This window comes from Rhamphochromis sp. 'chilingali' (genome assembly GCF_963969265.1).
Source record: "Rhamphochromis sp. 'chilingali' genome assembly, chromosome: 11".
Lineage (NCBI taxonomy): Eukaryota > Metazoa > Chordata > Actinopteri > Cichliformes > Cichlidae > Rhamphochromis > Rhamphochromis sp. 'chilingali'.
The window spans coordinates 27661552-27680103 of record NC_137938.1 but is presented as its reverse complement, the minus strand read 5'-3'; the positions used below and the strand labels follow the sequence as shown (position 1 = coordinate 27680103).

General features: G+C 39.5%; 1 protein-coding gene across 1 annotated transcript; it reads right to left on the bottom strand.

Moving 5' to 3' along the window:
* Positions 1 to 770: 770 nt before the first annotated feature.
* LOC308406038 (zinc finger BED domain-containing protein 5-like) lies at positions 771 to 11238 on the bottom strand (the record flags this gene model as incomplete). The annotated part of the gene is made up of 3 exons (XM_080896843.1): positions 771 to 947; positions 9376 to 10595; positions 10992 to 11238. The coding sequence occupies 3 exons, from the start codon at positions 11236 to 11238 to the stop codon at positions 771 to 773; spliced, it is 1644 nt and encodes a 547-aa protein (XP_080752969.1).
* Between the last annotated feature and the right edge of the window lie 7314 nt (positions 11239 to 18552).

The window sequence follows — 18552 nt, the reverse complement described above, 5'->3', positions numbered from 1 at the left end:
CATTGTTTCCACTATAGGCTAAAACCATTTATTCACAGCAGACTGCCAATACAGCTTCATGCACCGCAGCAAGCCTGGCCTCATGTTATTTCACATAAAAATGTTCCACACAGTGGGGTATACAGATTTGACTTTGGAGAAAAAATCATAAATGTATTTGTCCTCAGCATCAGTATAGTGTGCTAGAAATTTAGGGTTCATCCATCCATTAAATTTAATTATTATATAGAAACATACCTGTAGTGGCAGAGAAGACATGTAAGGACAGTATTCATACTTCAGACTATTGTTTGGAAGGAGGATAGGAACTTGTGAAACACTATTTATTCCAGTCTTTATATTTATATTAAAAAAATACCAATTCGTAACATTCATATTTAACACACACACACACACACACACACACACACACACACACACACACACACACACACATATATATACATACATATATGTATACACACACGCACAAGTAAAATCAATTATCAGGATATCCTATAAGTGCAGGCCTCTTATGGGGATTTAAAGACCCTTTAATGTTAATTTTATCTTTGGTCATTTAGTCATATTACAAAGAAAATATTGCATTAAAGTAGACTGCTGATGCTGAACTAACAGAATGAACATTTTATGTGGAACCTTTATGGAATTGCACCACTACAAATAACATGCCAGTAGGTATCCAGAGTGGGAGCCAGGAGAGCCCTTAACATGAGAGGCGAAATTACATTTTTGTGACATTTATTTCCCTCTCCACTGTTGCACAACGCTCATTTGGTGGTGCCATGGGGCTTGTTGGCTTCCACAGTAGTGATGTTGCGTCCATTAGAAAAGACTTTCACTTTACTTGTCGAGAAAAAAGCCAGCTTGTCAAAGCCACAGTTGTGAATTGCTGGGTGTTTTAGGGACAAGCCTCTGAGGGTGGCCTGAAAGTGCACTTTATCACCCTGGGGAGTCAGAGAAAATCACTTAGTGGGACGATTGCTTTTCCCTTTTAGAGGAGGACTCCCAGACAGAGGTGGTGGAGGAAGAAGATGAGATTCCATGACAATCAGCTGACTTGCTGGGTCATAAGGAAAATGTTTTTTGTTGTATTTTACACCTATGTTCCCATGATGGCAAATTTTGAGATAGACGATGGCACTAAAACAGCTGAGAGCACAAAGTATCATAGCTTAATTGAGTTTGCGCAAGCTTTGAAAATGCTCGTATCCGAGGACTAAGGATATCTGAAGTAGGCCACACATTTTTCCCATCCCGTTTCCCATGAAATGCATAGGAATATGAGAAAGCTGTCCCATATTTGCCAAATATCCAAATGCTCCTAGGCAATTGCATCTCATTTGGCGGCATCATTAGACCAAGCCCGTGTAATCCCCATGAAAACACAAGAGACACAGGTCTGCAGAACCAGTCCCAGGGTCAGAGCACTGCTGTGGGGGCACTGGACTGCAAGACACTGATGAATGTCAGGAGACCGAAGCCCACCAGCCATCTGGCGGTCTGAAAACACTGATGGTGGAATGCCATCGATCTGTGTCACATCTACAAGCTTGGAGATGTGGAATACCACACAACGTTTTAGTTTTTAAACAGGGTCGTGGTCTCAGGAGAAATTTGAGACTGTAGTTGTTACAAACTATTAATGTAAGTGTTGTACATCAATACTTCTTTTATAAATTACAAATGTCACAATTTAAAAAAAAATCTGTTTTATTTTAAATAATACCATAATACCGCTACTTGTTCTGAGACTTTTCAGGGCAATGAGATGATCCAACTAAATGAAATTTTAAAACACCTAATGTCAGGATTGATATTTTTTATATTGTCATTTATGCTTAGAAATATATAATCATTTGTATGCTGATAAAGTATCTTATCCTTATTAGGTCTGATAAAAGTCTGTGAGCGCTTGTGTACCATGAGATGAGAGGTAGCAGCCTTAACGTTATAGTTTCCACTATAGATTTAGAAACCAGACTGTTCTGTTCTATTAAAGTGCGAGACTTCACACCTTTAAATGGTCATTTGAGATACGACCTATTGCAAGTTTGTGTGTTTATAGTTTAGCAAGACGCTTACTTCTGCTTTTCTGCATACCTCATACCACACAGTTTAAGTTCATTGAAAGGTCGTATGTCTATGTATGGCATGGCTGGAAACACACACACACACACATGCACCTACACGTAATTGCATATTCATGTATGTGACAATAAAAAGGGCTGTAGCGAAGGAGTCAGTCGAAGTGAGCTGAGTTCAGCTGAAGGAATCTTTTCCTCAACTTTGGCTGACTTCCCTCGCGAGCCACAAAGACAAAGAGCTCTGTCTTGTCCGTTTTGTCGTGCAGATTTTGGTCTTGTGTTCCAGCAGGGTTTGTGCCTAGATAAACCCAATGCCTAATTTTAAAATGTAATTTTAAAAAACTATTTATACAATTTTGGTATTATAAAGTTATATTTATCACTTTATACTAGAGCCCGGCAAGCAACATTTGAAAAAAATAAATTGAGATCCGGCAAAGGTTTTTGCAAAATCCTGAGTTACTCTTACAATTTCTTGCAAAAGTTTCAAATTGAGTTAATTGGCTGCAGCTTAGGAGGTAGCGCAAGTCATCTACTGATCAAAAGGGCTGGTGGTTTGATGCCTAGCTGCTTTAGTCTGCATGCCAAATGTCCATGCGCAAGGTACTAAGCACAAGTTGCTCATATGAATCCATGTGAATGTTCGATAGAAAGCACTTAAGCAAAAAAAAGTGCTTTGGTGAATGAGGCATTTTGTATAAAGTGCTTTGAGTGCTCCAGATGAAGTAGAAAAGCCCTACATAACAAAAAGTCAGTTTACTGAGACCTTGGAAACAACCATAGTAGTGAAGAGAGTTGTACATTTTTATTTTGAACTTGGCCTAAATGATGACATTAAGAGAATAAATCAGCGTTTGGCAGTATTTAAGTGAGAGACATCTGAAGGAAGTCTCTCACTTCAGGAAGTCTGAATTGCACGGGGACAGTCATCGCAAGGCGATGTCAGTCTTGGTTGAATTCATTAACAACCAGCTGCAGTACTCTAGGCAGCCTCATGGGTACCAATGGAACTCTATGTATGATAAATGCAGAAAATAAGTCTTTCTCAGGATCTCGCAAAAATACTACCACTTTATTTTTTCTAATGTCCTTAGCCGATCTCCGTGTTGTACCACCTCCAAACAACAGATAACTTTTCAAGTTCAAAATGTTTGCAATGTAGTTAATGAAACTCCAGAGAACTAGCTTTTGTTTCATGATGTAGTTTACATTAAAATCTGCAGCAATTTCTTTCTTAGAATTAAGTAGGTATTGTTATTTTGTTAACTATAGCCAGGTTGTTAAAAAAGTTTTTAAACAGTACTGACAGGGAACTAAATGAATCCACTAAATACTTACTTTCTGGAAAAAAAGAAATACTTGTCATGACTTGACACACCCTACGTGACGTAGCTTAGACATAACTTGCAGTCACTGCTCATGTCGTATCATCTGTTTCTCTCTTAATCCTTACCTTCAGTTTACTTTCTTATGTGTGAATTACAAAGACATTACTAAATTAGTGTAATGTCTGTTTTTATGAGGAAAAATAAGCCCCTTGTTCCTCATATTGGATCACTGTTATTGTGTGGCTGGATCATTTTGAGTCACAGAGGGAGAGAAGGCTTGGAAGGCTGAGAGGAAGACATTAGCTTCACAGCATGGGTGAGCGGACTGAAGGGAGAATTCAGAAGGAAAGAAAATATCTTTTTTTACATGTATTTTTTGACTTTGTGACACATCCTCACAAATCACTTTATTGTTTTCGGTATTGCACCAGATGAATAAATGCACAGTAATGTGTAGCTTTGTATCAGTTGTGTCAAACAGTAAATTCATGTGCAACTGACTGGCTTTATATTCACTTAATATGACAGTGACAGCTTGCTTAGTGTCAACATTAAACATATACGTTATGTCATTTAGATAGGAGAAAAGTGAATAATGTGTGCATGGTAGCAGGGCCAACAGTATTACAGTGTTTCATCGTTATTCTAAGACTTGTTAAAGCAAACATTGTGCAGCCAGAAAATATTTCATTGTGGAATAGCTTGATTGAGTATTTAAATTTACTGTGGATATTTGTCAGTGGTGGTAAGATACTTTAAAATAAAAGAGCTTACCAAGAGTTTGTATCCTACCACCTCTACACCAATATAGATGCAATTTGGATCTACATGATGATTACTTTTATTTTTTAAATTTTTTGACTTTATATACAGAAAGTAGAAAAAGAAGAGAAGTTCTGCCTAGTTCAAAAAAGTAAATTAATAAAATACTGCTGTTATGCAGATTAGACATATGCACCTGCTCACTGCTTTGTTTGAATTTCTTCATGTATATACATTGCAATCCTGATATGGTAAATAGTTATCAGTAACTAGTTTCATGGCCCTCTAGGACCACAAACACTTACTATTGAGAGAATGGCATGTGTTCCAGTACAAATCACAATGTGTCCCTGTCTGTAGTGTCCCAGTAAGCCAGTAAACAGTGTGACTCTGAGCTAGTATGCACAACACCAGCACCCAGAACCTGAAACAACAATGAGTGTTCATTGAAAAAACTCTCCTCTATAGAAGAAAAAAAAAGAAAACATTTTCCTGCCGATGTATGGCTTATTAGAAAAATCAGGGGGCAGCAATGTGCAGGGAAATATGGAATTCCATAAATAAAAGTCCCAGTCATTTTTTTCCCCCAGGAGTAGTTGAAACAGTTCCTGATTGAGTCATCAGTACCACTGTTGGCCCCTCCAGCACATACAGTGGGACTGACAAGGAATTTACATAAAACAAATGAATTAACAACAAAGGTTTGCCAGATAGCTGGGTGATCAAGGGCACTGAGACTAAACTCGAACTGAATACACAACAAAAACGAGCACCAATAGAATAACTACAACACAAAAAAGCATGGAAAACCTGTGCATAAGTAGTAAAATCAAGCTTTACTAATCAATAAATAGCTAAAGTACAGCAAGTGAATATTTACCTTTTATTGACAGTTTAAAAAAAATTTCTCTATGCAACAGGTTTTTTCAACATTGTAAGAAATCTGGTATCCTGCCCTACGAATAAAACATCTCATCAAGAGTAAACATCCTTTAAATACAGTAATAAAAATAGAACCCAGTGCAACAACAGTTACTTACTTTAGTTGGCAATAGCGAAAGCAAGAATATAACATTAGCTTGTCCTCCATTTTTACACAAATTACCTTTACCCAAATGTTTACATATAGTTACACAATAAAATTGTTGAATAAAGGCATCATTTTTAGGGTTTGTCTTTGTACATTATCACAGTGGATCACAGTCAAGATGTGAATGAAGTGCAGAATTCCTGCTTTGATTTAAAAGGAATTACAAAAAAGAAATCTAATCCTAATCTGGCCTTCTTGTTACTGAGTGTAACCAGCGGTTTGCACAATGTCGTAAACCCTCTGTATTTCCATTCACGAAGGCATCTCTTGATTATATAACTCTATCTCCTTGAGAATGTTCTTGACTTGGTTTGGTGTAAAGCTGTTTCCTAACCATGGAAAAAACTCTGTCACCATGCACTTGGCTGTAGCTCAAGAGGTAAAGTCATCTACTTGTTGGAAGGTAGCTGTTTGATCCCCTTCTGCTCGAGTCTGCATGCCAAATATCCTTGGGCAAGATACTAAACCCATGCATCGATCGGAGTATGAATGTGTGTGAATGTTAGATAGAAAGCACTTACATAGAAGGAGCATAGAAAAAAGTGCTTGTGTGAGTAGTGAATGAGGCGAGTTGTGTAAAACGCTTTGAGTGCTCAGACAGAATAGAAAAGCTCTATAAGAACCATTAACCATTTGCATTTTGTCTTTTGCTTGCTGAGCTGCCCAGTGCATTTATTATTTTTAAGAATATATTAGATTTTTGATTTGGCCATTATTCAAGTTGTTACTATTAGATAGATTTATTTTGGTTTTTCAGCCTACCAGCCTAGCTTTGACATCTACTGGACTGCATTTAAAATTGCAATGAAAAGCAAATATATGTAACCTGGTCATGGAACTGTTATCAGTCAATTGTCCAATTATATTGAGGCTCAGAAAATATGGCTGTAATTCCCTATCAGTTAATGTACCAATTTTATAAAACCACTTTAAAATTTAGAATTCAAATTAGAGTGTGTAATATTTTCACTGCTAGATGCCAATAGATTGCAGTTAACTCAGTTCTGCAATCTTAACCCTCCCGCTTAAAGTGAATAATTCTAGCTATAGAAAACACGTTTTAGTCAATTCAGTTGAGTTCAATTTTATTTTTATAGAGCAAAATAAAAACAACAAATCAAAAACATTGAAATTTAGTCTTTACCCCTTAACGGCTCCAGCTGTTTCGACCAGATCTGACTAGTTTTCTCCTGTCTGTGGAAGGGTGTCAGTCCACTGCTTACCTCAGCTGTCAATGCTGGGTGAAAAGTGTCCGCATCTGTTTACTCTGGAAGTTGTCTGTAAAGATTGTGAAAGGAGTCCGACCCGAGTCAGAGAAGTTCACTTCAGACTGATGACAGTGAGTTGTTGAGGATATGGTGGGGAAACAGGGTGGCTTCCACAAACTGCAATCCCACTCATATTTATTTCTAATTGATCAATTATAAGTTAATGAGAAGTTTGTTTGAAGATATCATTACACACTAATCTATGAGTACAATATTTTTTTTTTAGTTGTATTGATTGTTTGATTTAAAATCCACTGTGGTGTAAAAAGACAAAATTCCAAAAATTGTGTCTTCTGTAAAAGCCTTGGTTTGGTTTGAGTCATTTAGTGTACTGGTGCTTCAGTGCTTGTCAAACAATAGTAAGCTAGGTTAGGTGACTACCTTGAATTAATGGCAAAGAAACTACTGCAAAAAACATCACCAAGCTCCCTCTATATGGCATGAGGCTGAAATGGGCTAAGGATTTGTTTAATGGATTTTAAAAACAGTGTGAGCATTTGACTTCCAACTGTTAAGGCAGACCTGCAGAAAAAAACAACACTGGGAACATCTGTCTGTGGCTAATGTGTTACTGGGTTTCGAGTTTTCATGGGGATTCAAGGCAGTAGAAAAACAAAGCAAAATGCAAGCAGAATTCAAAACAAAGCAGGTGCCCCACGCAGTAGAAGCTGCACTCTCCAGAACTGGCTGTTTACCTCATTCAACACTGGCGTAAAGGATCATAAACTTGCCTGTTTAATGAACTTAACATGCTGTGTGTCGTTTAAAGATAGAAATGACATGGATCATCGTACATCATGTGGATCTATCCACCTTATTTTTAATAAAAGGGAGATGTTGGCTGAGATGTTGATTTCACTTTATTATGTTAAGTTTTCTGAACAGCTTACTAATTTACAGTTAACTAAAGTGCAACCTCAACCCAATCATTTTACCTCGGATAATCAGATACGCAAAGGTTAATATATACTTTCCGTCAACTGGTGACAAACATTATGATATAGGAGCATCAGGAGCAGCTTGAACCACAGTGCCCTTGCAGCTCGGGTAGCTGCAACTGCGAAAAGTAGCAGCAAAGCACTTTTCTTCCTTTCTCTTAAGAGTCATTACATACAAGGATTAGAGGACAAATTCCAGGAAAAGCATTAGCAATTAGAAGTCCAGCAGCCGTCAAGGTATGTAATTATAGGCAATGTGTGTGATTAGGGTAAGAGGTTCAATAAATTACATTAACATACTTTTAAAATCACAAGGGAGAGTCTACAAAGATCCTAAAAGAGGCAGAATGCGTGTATCGATTTCCTTTCCCCCAATGGAAATTTATTTGGTGGCTGCTGAGCAATGAGCGCCATTGCAGTACTCAATTTCCTGACACAAACAATTGTAACACTAAAGAGCAAGTGGGTGTGCTGCAGAAAATGTGACATGATTTTTTGTTTTGCTTTGTTTAAAGTTCCAGGCTTTTTGTCATCAGCAGCTGCTGTGTTATTTTTTATTTTTTTCAAAACATCTTCAATTCAAAATAGAATGTAATTTATTATTTTTTTCCACATTCGGCACAGAAAAAGTACAGAAAGAGACTGATTTTCTCTTATCTTGCTACCCAGTATGATCCTCTTCTTTTTTATTTGGATACTAAGATGAAGTGGGAAAATAACCTGCCATCTTGTTATGTGATTCTATATTTGCAGAGTGTTTAATCTACTGCCAGAGCCATCTCACTAATGAATCTGATGAAGTTTGTTGATAAAGTGAACACAACTTCCTGACAAGAGAATACTTATCCATGATAAGCAAAGTTGACTTCGTGTTTAGGCTCGGTTGAAGCGTACAGCTGAACAGCTCCAAACACTTCTTGATGTCAAGGTGTGTGCATGTGTGTGTATTGCACAGTTGCCTGGCAGAACCTGAAACGCAGCTGTTGGCTTTAATCGACTTTTCGGATAGGGGAGATTTTCCAGTCCAGGGACACACACCTTCAAATCGGCTCAGAAGCTTGCTGGCAGGACGGGGAGCCCCATCTCCATGGTCAAATGGCACCTTTCAACCTGTCTGCTGACGGGCTGGCTGGGAGGAAAGGCTCGGGGTCCAGGGGAAGAAACTGGCAGCATCGGCATGGCAGTCTTTTACGGTGGAAGAACGTAATTGCACAAGGCATCTCCAAACCCCACGGAACTGGCAGCTGTCCACACCTTTCCCTTGAGCAGGCTTAGAGGAGTACATCACTCGTATGAAAATCATGCTGGAAGCACAAACCAAGGGTTTTTAAAAACTTCACCTGAAGTTTGATTCTGTAAATGGTGGCTTTTTTCCCTATATTGCCTGGCAGTGGAAACACTCTAATGCAGTGCTTCCCAAACTTTTTCCAGCCACGTACCCCTTGAGACATGTCACCCTCAGCCGCATACCCCCTACTACGAACGACTCTTAATTAGTGTCTATAAATACATTGCAATATCGCATGCATAAAGATAAATACTGCACAGTCGATTATTTCTCACCACCAAATGAATTTATCAATATTTTTTAGTAATGACAGAGTTTTAATAACAAACTTTACTACTTAATACTAGCAGTGTATCAAAGGATTTATTAGAATTCACTTTTTTGTCGAGAGCATAAAGGCCATGAACTTTCATTAAACAGAACTTTATTTAATGTGATGGATGTGCTTGAGCAGAGGCACACAGCTCTTCAATGTTTGGCTCAATTTGGGAAAGGCTGAGTCTTAAATCGTTTTCCACACAAAGTCTTGCTCTGTATTTTGTTTTCATGTTTGTTAAAGCAGAAAATCCCTTTTCGCATAAGTATGTGGTGGCGAAAGGCATCAGAGTCTTGACAGCGCGCTTAGCCAGCGCGGGCTGTTCAGTGCGCAGCCCTATCCAGAAATCCGCCAGGTTCTTTTGAGCGTGTTCAACTTTTAGAGATCCATCTGTGGCGATTTCAATTAGGCTCTCCTGGTCAGACGGTGATAACGAAGTAGGCACGGCGGTGAACGGGTGACGTATCCAATCATTTGAGCCGTCCGTCTCTGGGAAGTATCGGCGTAACTGCACCGCCAGCTCCTCAAGGTGCACGTTACATTCGCGCTTTACACTTTTAGATAGTGTGAGATCATTAGAGCACAGAAAATCATGCAGCACAGGAAAGACTTCAGTGTTGTTTGTATCCAAGCAGTTCTTCCAAAGGTTTAACTTCTTTATCATGGCCTCAACTTTATCTTGAACATTGAATATAGTTGCAGAAACGCCTTGTAATCCGAGATTGAGCTCGTTCAGACGAGAAAATATATCACACAGATAAGCCAGGCAGGTAAGGTACTCTTCATCATGCAAATGTTCAGACAGCTCAAAGGGATGGTTACTGAAGAAAACTTTAAGTTCATCCCTCAACTCAAAGAAACGGGTCAGCACTTTCCCTCTAGATAGCCAGCGAACCTCTGTGTGGAGTAATAATGTCTCATGCTCGCTGCCCATCTCATTGCACAACGCAGCAAATAAGCGGGAGTTCAGCGGCCTGGCTTTCACAAAGTTAACCATTTTTACACTCGTGTCCAAAACATGTTTCAAACGGACAGGTATTCCCTTTGCAGCAAGAGCCTCTCGGTGGATGCTGCAGTGTACCCAGGAGGCATCTGGCGCGACTGCTTGCACACGCGAAACCACACCTCCGTGTCTCCCAGTCATGGCCCGTGCGCCATCAGTACAGATGCCAACACATCTGTCCCACACGAGTCCATGTGTGTTCATGAATGTGTCCAGCTTTTGAAAAATATCTGCGGCAGTTGTCCTTTGTTCCAGCGGTTTACAGAACAGCATGTCCTCCTTGATGGTTCCTTCATGAATGTAGCGCACATATACGAGAAGATGCGCCAGGCCAGCCACATCCGTGGACTCATCTAGCTGTATTGCATAACATTCACTGTGGCGTATGCGCAGAAGTAGCTGCTGTAAAACATTTTCTGACATTGCATTGATGCGCCGTAAGACAGTATTGTTTGATGATGGAATGGACTGTATCGTCTTTTTTGCCTTTTCCCCCAACATTGTCCCTACCATATCTAAAGCAGCAGGGAGAATGAGGTCCTCCACAATAGTGTGGGGTTTGTTGTTTTTAGCCACTCTGTAACTGACCATGTAAGATGCTTGTAGTCTGTTTTTATTCATAAGATCTGGCACCTGAATGCAGGTTTTACTTGTTGAAAGTGATTTTAGCTGTCGCTCAAAATATTCCCTTGGTTTATTTTTCAAATGGGGATGATTTGTCTCTAAATGTCTGCGCAAAAGTGAAGGTTTCATTGAGTTCTGAGACAATACTTTTGCACAAATAACACACTGTGGCCGGGGAAATCCACCAATATTTATACACGTAAACCCCAGCGAAATATAATTGTCATCATATTTGCGCTTCTTTGACGAGGTTGTGTTACAGTCCGTGCTGTCATGCTTTCTCCCACTTTGACGCTCCGCATCAGACACTTCATCACTTTCCACATGGCTGGCTCCAGCTATGCTAGCCACTTGGCTAGTAACCACAGATACATCCCTGCTAGCACTGCTAGCATCCAAATCTGACGAACACATTGTTGTTGAACAATCACCTGTGCGGTCACTGGAAAATGCATCTTCAGATATGAGCTTATTGGTTGTTGTGGCCGGTGTCTCTGTGGTAGGGCCTTTTTTTCTTGTTAACCACTTGTCCATTTTCGCGCTGCACTGAATGCTTGGAGGCAACTTCAACTGTTAGGTGTCAGTCATTTGGGCAAATCACGCCCATGTATTTTGTCAGAGCTATTTTTTTGCTGAACACCAGAGGGTGGTATATAGTCATGTATTTGACAGGCAAAAAAAACTGCATTAGCGCAAATTTCGGCTTTTAAAACTTTTGATCCCCACTCCAACCCCAACCCACGCGTACCCCCTACAGCCACTTGCGTACCCCCGAGGGTACGCGTACGGTAGTTTGGGAACTACTGCTCTAATGAATATGTTTTACATCCCATTTCAATGGTGCATAACAATTAAAAACCTGTGTCAAGTTATTCAACTAATTATTTAGAGAAAGTAATGAGAGTCGCTTGCAAGTAGCCAGAAATAATCAGTTAATGTAAATGATTAAATTATTTAAATTAAGATATAGTTCACACAGATCCTTGTGGAACTAGAAATTCCTGTTCATATGTGGAAGTTGGCACTAGATAGCTGAGTGCTTTTGTCCAGTATTTACAAGAAGCTTATTTTTCAGGGCAGTAATCCTATTTCCTTTTGCCATTTGGAATTTTTGATTGGATCCGAGTATTGCTTTCCCACCATAACGTCCTCGCTTGTCCAGCTGCTGTCTGTTATGTAGGCATTGGTGCTCTTGTTAACTGCTTGGAATAGCAGTTTAACTGGAGTGTCAGAGCCCGCAGCGAAACGGTTGCCATTCTTCAGGAGGAAGCATGTGGCACATGGCATCATTAAGAGGATGAGACCCTCAAGGTGATGTAGGCAATGTCCATGATACTTCTTGGCACAATCAATTCTACTTATGGAACCACTTACCTTCCAATGGCCCATAATCTATTTTTAATATTTGCCAGATAAGTGCACTCACAGGCATTCTTCAAGGAAAGGCTGAATTTTTTTAAATTAGTCACTTAAAAAAAGAAAAGAAAGAGCAAGAGAGAGGTACAGTATGTTCACTTAATGGCAGCAAATTGTTCCGAGAAACTACATGAATCCAAGGTCTTTGTATTTCTTTTCATTTTTCTCAAACTTGGGCTCATATTTTGATGACATGCAAGCTGGAAAATGGAACAGATAATATGATGTATGAAAACACCAAAAGCTGGAAATAACAATGCCAGCCTCCACCTGATAATGGACCTCATATTTTGATGTCTAATGTGATGCCTTACTTAATTTAAGATGGCATTTAACAGAAAAGGTTTTGTATTCAAATGTATTATTTTGATAGCAAGCACTGAAATTCTGTTTCATCCTCACATTATTACAACCACTGTTAATGGACCAACAAAAAATGTGTAACACACGAATGGCAAAAAATGCCATTCATGTGTTACACGAGAAAAATCCCATTTTCCTGTTGTTAGAAAAAAGGCTGTAAATCATCAAACATCAGATGTATAGCTATGTTAGGGCATTGTTTTTAACAAACAGGTGTTAGAGTGTTCAAATCTATACACGGGAATCCAAATTAACATGCAATAACTGTGAGAAGTACTGGAAATATCAGTTAGAAGTACTGATTTTAGGCCTGTGTGAACCCATACAGAGGTAATGTGTGATTCAGATTTCTACATGATTTTAATAATAGCATGTTGTGTTATAAACTCAGAAGAACACATAACTGTATATTTTCTTTTGACTGAAAATAGATATCTTTTCAACTGATGTTAAATAAGTAATGCTAGCTGTCTTCTTAAGCAGATTTCAGCAGCCACGGTGGAGTCTGTAAAGTAATAATACTGATATGTAATTCATTTGTGTTGCAGTATATTATTTTGTACATGCTAATAGAAATGTCAGCTAGCAAACTTGTGAAAGTAAGATGATCATCAAATGAACCAGACAATATGATGGAGTTCCTGAACACCTCGTTGCTCACTATTATCAGATGCGTTTGCCTCTCTCCTCCCTCTAATCAGAGCACTTGACTGAGCGCAGATGTCATAATTATTAATCTGCGCCGACGAGCCACTGATGATTGATGAGAGGCACATCCTAATCAATGGCAAATGTATGATAAGTGTTTACTGTGAAGATTATGGCAGCAGTACCTCAGGTGGAGTGGCTTTTCTCCTCATTATCCCACCACCACATCACAAGCAAATAACTCACTGACACTTAGGCCTGATCTTTAATCAGGGATTATCTGGCACTTGACATTATTTTTGAGAATATGTTATTCTGCCATATGCTTTGAACTGCAGACAGGAAAACAAATTTCTTCCCCCACTGGCTTTGATAGAAATATTTCATCATGCACAAGTATTTTGGATGCCTGTAAGGCCGTGTTTTTCCAAGCTTGTGTGTTTATGGATGCAATTACACCCTTTTGAGTCCAGACTTTAATTGAGACTTTGTGTAATTTGGTTTTGGACTTTGCTGATAACAGAGCCTTCTGGTGCATTTTTCTGTCATGTTTAATATCCAATTTCAGCTTGAACCTTCATTTAGTTAGTTTCATGTTCACTAAATCTGGAAATCATATGGACTCAGTTCTGTGGAAATGGAAAATGTAAGCACTGTTCCCACAAATCTCTGCAACAGCTTACAAAGTCTGACATTCCTAGCTAAGGGCTCAGTGCAGAAACCCACAAAGCACAAGCAATTGCTGGTTGAGAATGCAAATACCTTTTTGTAACAACCAGCACTCAAGCTTGTCAAGCTTGTCTGGACCTACTCAAGACCCTTTGAGGATCAAAGAAAAAGAGGTGGATTTTGGGGTGTGATTGTCTTGGTAAACCTTCCGCCAGTCACTCCCCTGAGAGGATGGTTGGATCGAGACAGGAAGACTAGATGTCTGTGGGTTTCAGTGCGCATCCTGGAACATTGACCTGCTCTTTGTTTAAGTCATAACAGCAATGGCAGCAGGACAAAGTGTTATAATATCCACCAAACTGTCATAATTAAACTGCACACTGGCTAACATCAAGATCGACATTGCCATTTCTCCAGTCATTTCTTCCATATGCTACATGGCTGGAATCTGAGTGATTTGGGATGTGGAAAGCTGCAAATGTGTATGCTTAAATGAATAATGAACAGCTCAAATTATGACAAGCCTTTCTGTGGACTCATAGAGGGTCACTTAGTTACATTGCGTTGTACAACGAATCACACATTCTTTCAGAAATCTCTTTTTTTCTTGTCAGAATGGTTCATTTATTCATTTCAGTTTACCAAAACGAAGTCCCTAATTCTATTCAAATCCATATACCTCGCTTAATCTACAAGAATTCTAATTGCTTCTGACTGATATACTGCTTTAAAGCACAAACAAAGCTTAGAAAAGTATCATCAACTGTGCCTGCCTGTAGCAGAGTAGAATCCAATTACAGGCAATCCTTAGATGGCAGTGTTCAACCACAGCAGAACAACAGGAAACAATATGAATCATGTGTAAATAGAGAAAATACAAGTTTTAACATACATACATCAAGAAAGACGTGAAGGATCTTCCAGGGATGACTTTTTAATTACTGCATAATATTTAATTCTAAAACATTATGCCGTATAATATGACCGTCTATTAACATTACAATACAGTGTGGTATACAATATAATAAAAACTCCCTTCTTACAGACATACATATTACTGAGATTTATTTATAGTGCATTTTCAAAAGATCTAATTCATATTACACAAATTATAAAAACAATGCATTGCATGTTATAGAAACAAAGGAAGCCCTTTTAATGGCCTCATTTAGATCCTTCTGCAATAAGAACAAACAGATCTAATGGCAGTTCACATCTTATGTATTCTCAGCCTTTATGAATGCAAAGTGCTGCTAGCAGAATTCCCTGGCTGGTAATTCTATCAGCTTGAGATTAAATTTGATTCCTTTTTATTATGTTTTCCCTGAGAAGAGAGTACATGGACACAGTGGCACCACTGGGATGCATCTATCAAATGAAGTTCTATGTTGGGAGACGGTGTGATCTCTTAACATGCTCATAACATATTGTTTGGACTACAGCATTCCCAGTGGAACTAAAAGGAGGCTGTACAGCAGATTACACTCAACGCTATAGTATCTGGGAGGTCCCTTAAAATTGACAGATCAATCAAGCATTCATCACCAAGTGTACAAGTGAAAATTGGCATATTGTGCAGTGCTATTGTATAAGTGAAAAGGCTGCCAAATCATCTAACTGATGTCAGCTGGGGCTGTGTCAAATAAAGCCGAAGAGTGATTCAGATAATGTTAGTGGACTGCAACAGCACAGTGATAGAGCACTCTTAAAATCAACAACTAGAAGTCAAAGGGGACAGGATGACATCATGGCATAAGAACAAATGTCAAAGCCTCACTGAGCAGCCTGAAGCAGGCTTGTAAAATCATATATAAATGGGACAGTGATGTAAAATTCCCAGCATAATGCTTGAACATTTACATTTGGTATGCCAACTATGTAAGGGCTATATTCACATCTGGTGATAATAGTAAAACCGCCTGGAGCAGAGAACTACAATGAGCTAGTAGTAGAGAAATGTGCTGTAACTGATAACTGAGCAATATTGAAGGTGAGGCTCTCTGCTGGAATTCCCTTCACTGTAGAAAACCTTTGTTGGATTCTGTGGTCCTCTCAGTGCAGAGAGAGCACCGGTATGTGTCACAGTGGGAGGCTTGAAACTTTCTGTAGAGACTATAAACAAGGAAGCAGAGAAAACAACAGACTACTGACTAGATGCTGCTTTAGCTGTGCTCATGCACAGACAAATGAAAGGAAGAAGCAGGAATAACTTTCCCTCTGGTTGTGTTCCAGAGACTTGTAGGAATGATGCTAACAAGAAATAACACTATTCTGGTGGATTGTGATATTTAAACACTTTACATTGATGTTAAGATGTTGCTTTTTACTACTGCCATCCATCCGAATGATGAACAAACATGACTACAGATGTGGACGGCACATTTTTCTGCTTGCATTTCCAACTGTTTTATACTGTAAAAAGCTGTGACTCATCCTAACAACAAACTTAACTCAAGGTGTGTTGGCTGATGGACTCACTATTAAAGATTTGGCAGATGTACAGTACTATGCAAAAAGTTTGAGTTACCCATCATTTCTTTATATTTTGCTTTTGAGAAGACTGATTTTTTTTTTAATCGCTAGTAATCATTCTCTTAAGGTTTTCTTTGGGCATTTGCTGATTCCTACTCCAGTTCTTGTACCCAACCATCCTAAGAGTAATTTCTAGTCTTTATTATTTCTTTGTCAAGCTACTTAAGAAACATTCCAGCATAAAAAGCACACAACTCAATGGATGTGATAGTGTTGTGTCTACACATAAAACAGAACTTAGCAAAGATTCAGTTTTAGATTGTAGGCATTATATTACTAACAGTGTGTCACAAAATAAATAATCTGTCCTTAAGGAATAGGGGGGGAAAACGGCCTGAGAAATGCATCTGGCCCTCCAATTGATCAATCTGTGGTTTGCTGAAGTCTCATTAGAAATGGAAGTGGATGGGTGGCTGTCAAGAAGCCAATCTTAAGGAAGGGAAACAGGAAGAAAAGGCAGAGGTATGCCAAAGTACACAATAAATCAGTAGCAACAAGAGTGATGAACCCAAATTTTAAACTTGTGATTCAAATCATTGTCAGTAGGTAAAGAGGAGGTCAGAAGAAAAGTACAGCAATGATTACCTAGCATCATTAGTAAAAAATGTCAAATCTTGACACAGAATAGAACAAAAAGCATCCATCATCCAAAGAAGAGCCTTGTTCTATTTAACCTCTTAAGCCCCAAGCCTAATTCAAATTCAAATTCAAATTTTATTTGTCACACACACACAACCATACACAGTATGACATGGGGGTGAAATGCTTGTAGCTGTGCAATGCCCGACCATTAAATGACAGAAAAAAAGTTTTACAATATTTACAATTTACAGGTTACTACAAAATTTACAAATTAACTTGGGAATTTACAGTAAAGAATGTGCAAATAGCAGAAGAGATTATAAAGATTATAAAGATTATAAATTATAGGAATTATAGGATTATAGGAAATGTGTGGTGGTGCGTGTGGTGATGTGTGTGAGAGTCCAGTCTTATAGTGACGTGTGTGGGAGAGTCCAGTCCTACACCTGGTTCAGGGCCCGAATAGCCTGGGGGAAGAAGCTCCTCCTCATTCTCTCTGTTTTGGCCTTAAGGGAGCAGAAGCGCTTCCCAGACCTCAACAGTGAGAAGAGTCCATTGTTGGGATGGGAGAGGTCCATCATAATCTTCCTAGCTTTGGACTTGCACCGCTTGGTGTAGATGGACAGCAGGTCAGGGAGCTCTGATTGAATGATGCGTTCGGCTGAGTGCACCACTCTTTGCAGATCTCGTCTGTCCTGCTTGTTGCTGTTCCCAAACCAGGTGCAGATGTTTGCCGTCAGGACGCTCTCGATGGTGCAGGAGTAGAAGTTCTTGAGCACCTTCAGTGGCAGATGGAAGTCTCTAAGTCTTCTGAGGAAGAAGAGACGCTGACGGGCTTTCTTAACCAGGGTGTTGATGTGGCAGGACCATGACAGGTCCTGAGTGATGTGGACACCCAGGTATCGGAAACTGTCCACTCTCTCCACTGGCGTGCCACTGATGATGAGGGGTTTGTAATTCCTCGCCTGCTTTGTAGTGAAGTCCACGATCAGCTCCTTAGTCTTGCTGATGTTTAGGAGGAGGTTATTCTCCGGGCACCAGGTCTCCAGGTTCGTAATCTCCTCCAGGTAGGCCGTCTCGATGTTGTCGGAGATCAGGCCACAACAGCAGTGTCGTCAGCAAACTTGACAATGGAGGTGGTGTCTGATGTGTCTACACAGTCATAAGTGTACAGTGAGTACAGCAGGGGGCTTAAAACACAGCCCTGAGGCACTCCAGTGCTGAGTGAGATGGAGGGGAGACTTGTTTTCCCACCCTCACTGATTGGGGTCTGTCTGTGAGGAAGTTGAGGATTAACTGACACAGTGATGAGCTGAGTCCTAGATCCGTCAACTTGGTGAAAAGCTTAGAGGGAATTATTGTGTTGAATGCTGAACTGTAGTCCACGAACAGCATCCTAACATAATTCCCTCTGCCAGTGTCCAGGTGACTCAGGGATGTGTGGAGCAGGTGAGATATGGCATCGTCTGTGGAACGATTAGTCCGGTAAGCAAACTGAAGTGAGTCGATGGTGGCAGGAAGTGAAGAAGTGATGTGATCTCTCATCAGTCTTTCAAAACACTTCATCACAATTGAAGTCAGTGCTACTGGACGGTAGTCATTGTGGCAAGCGGGCTGTTGTTTCTTTGGAACAGGAAC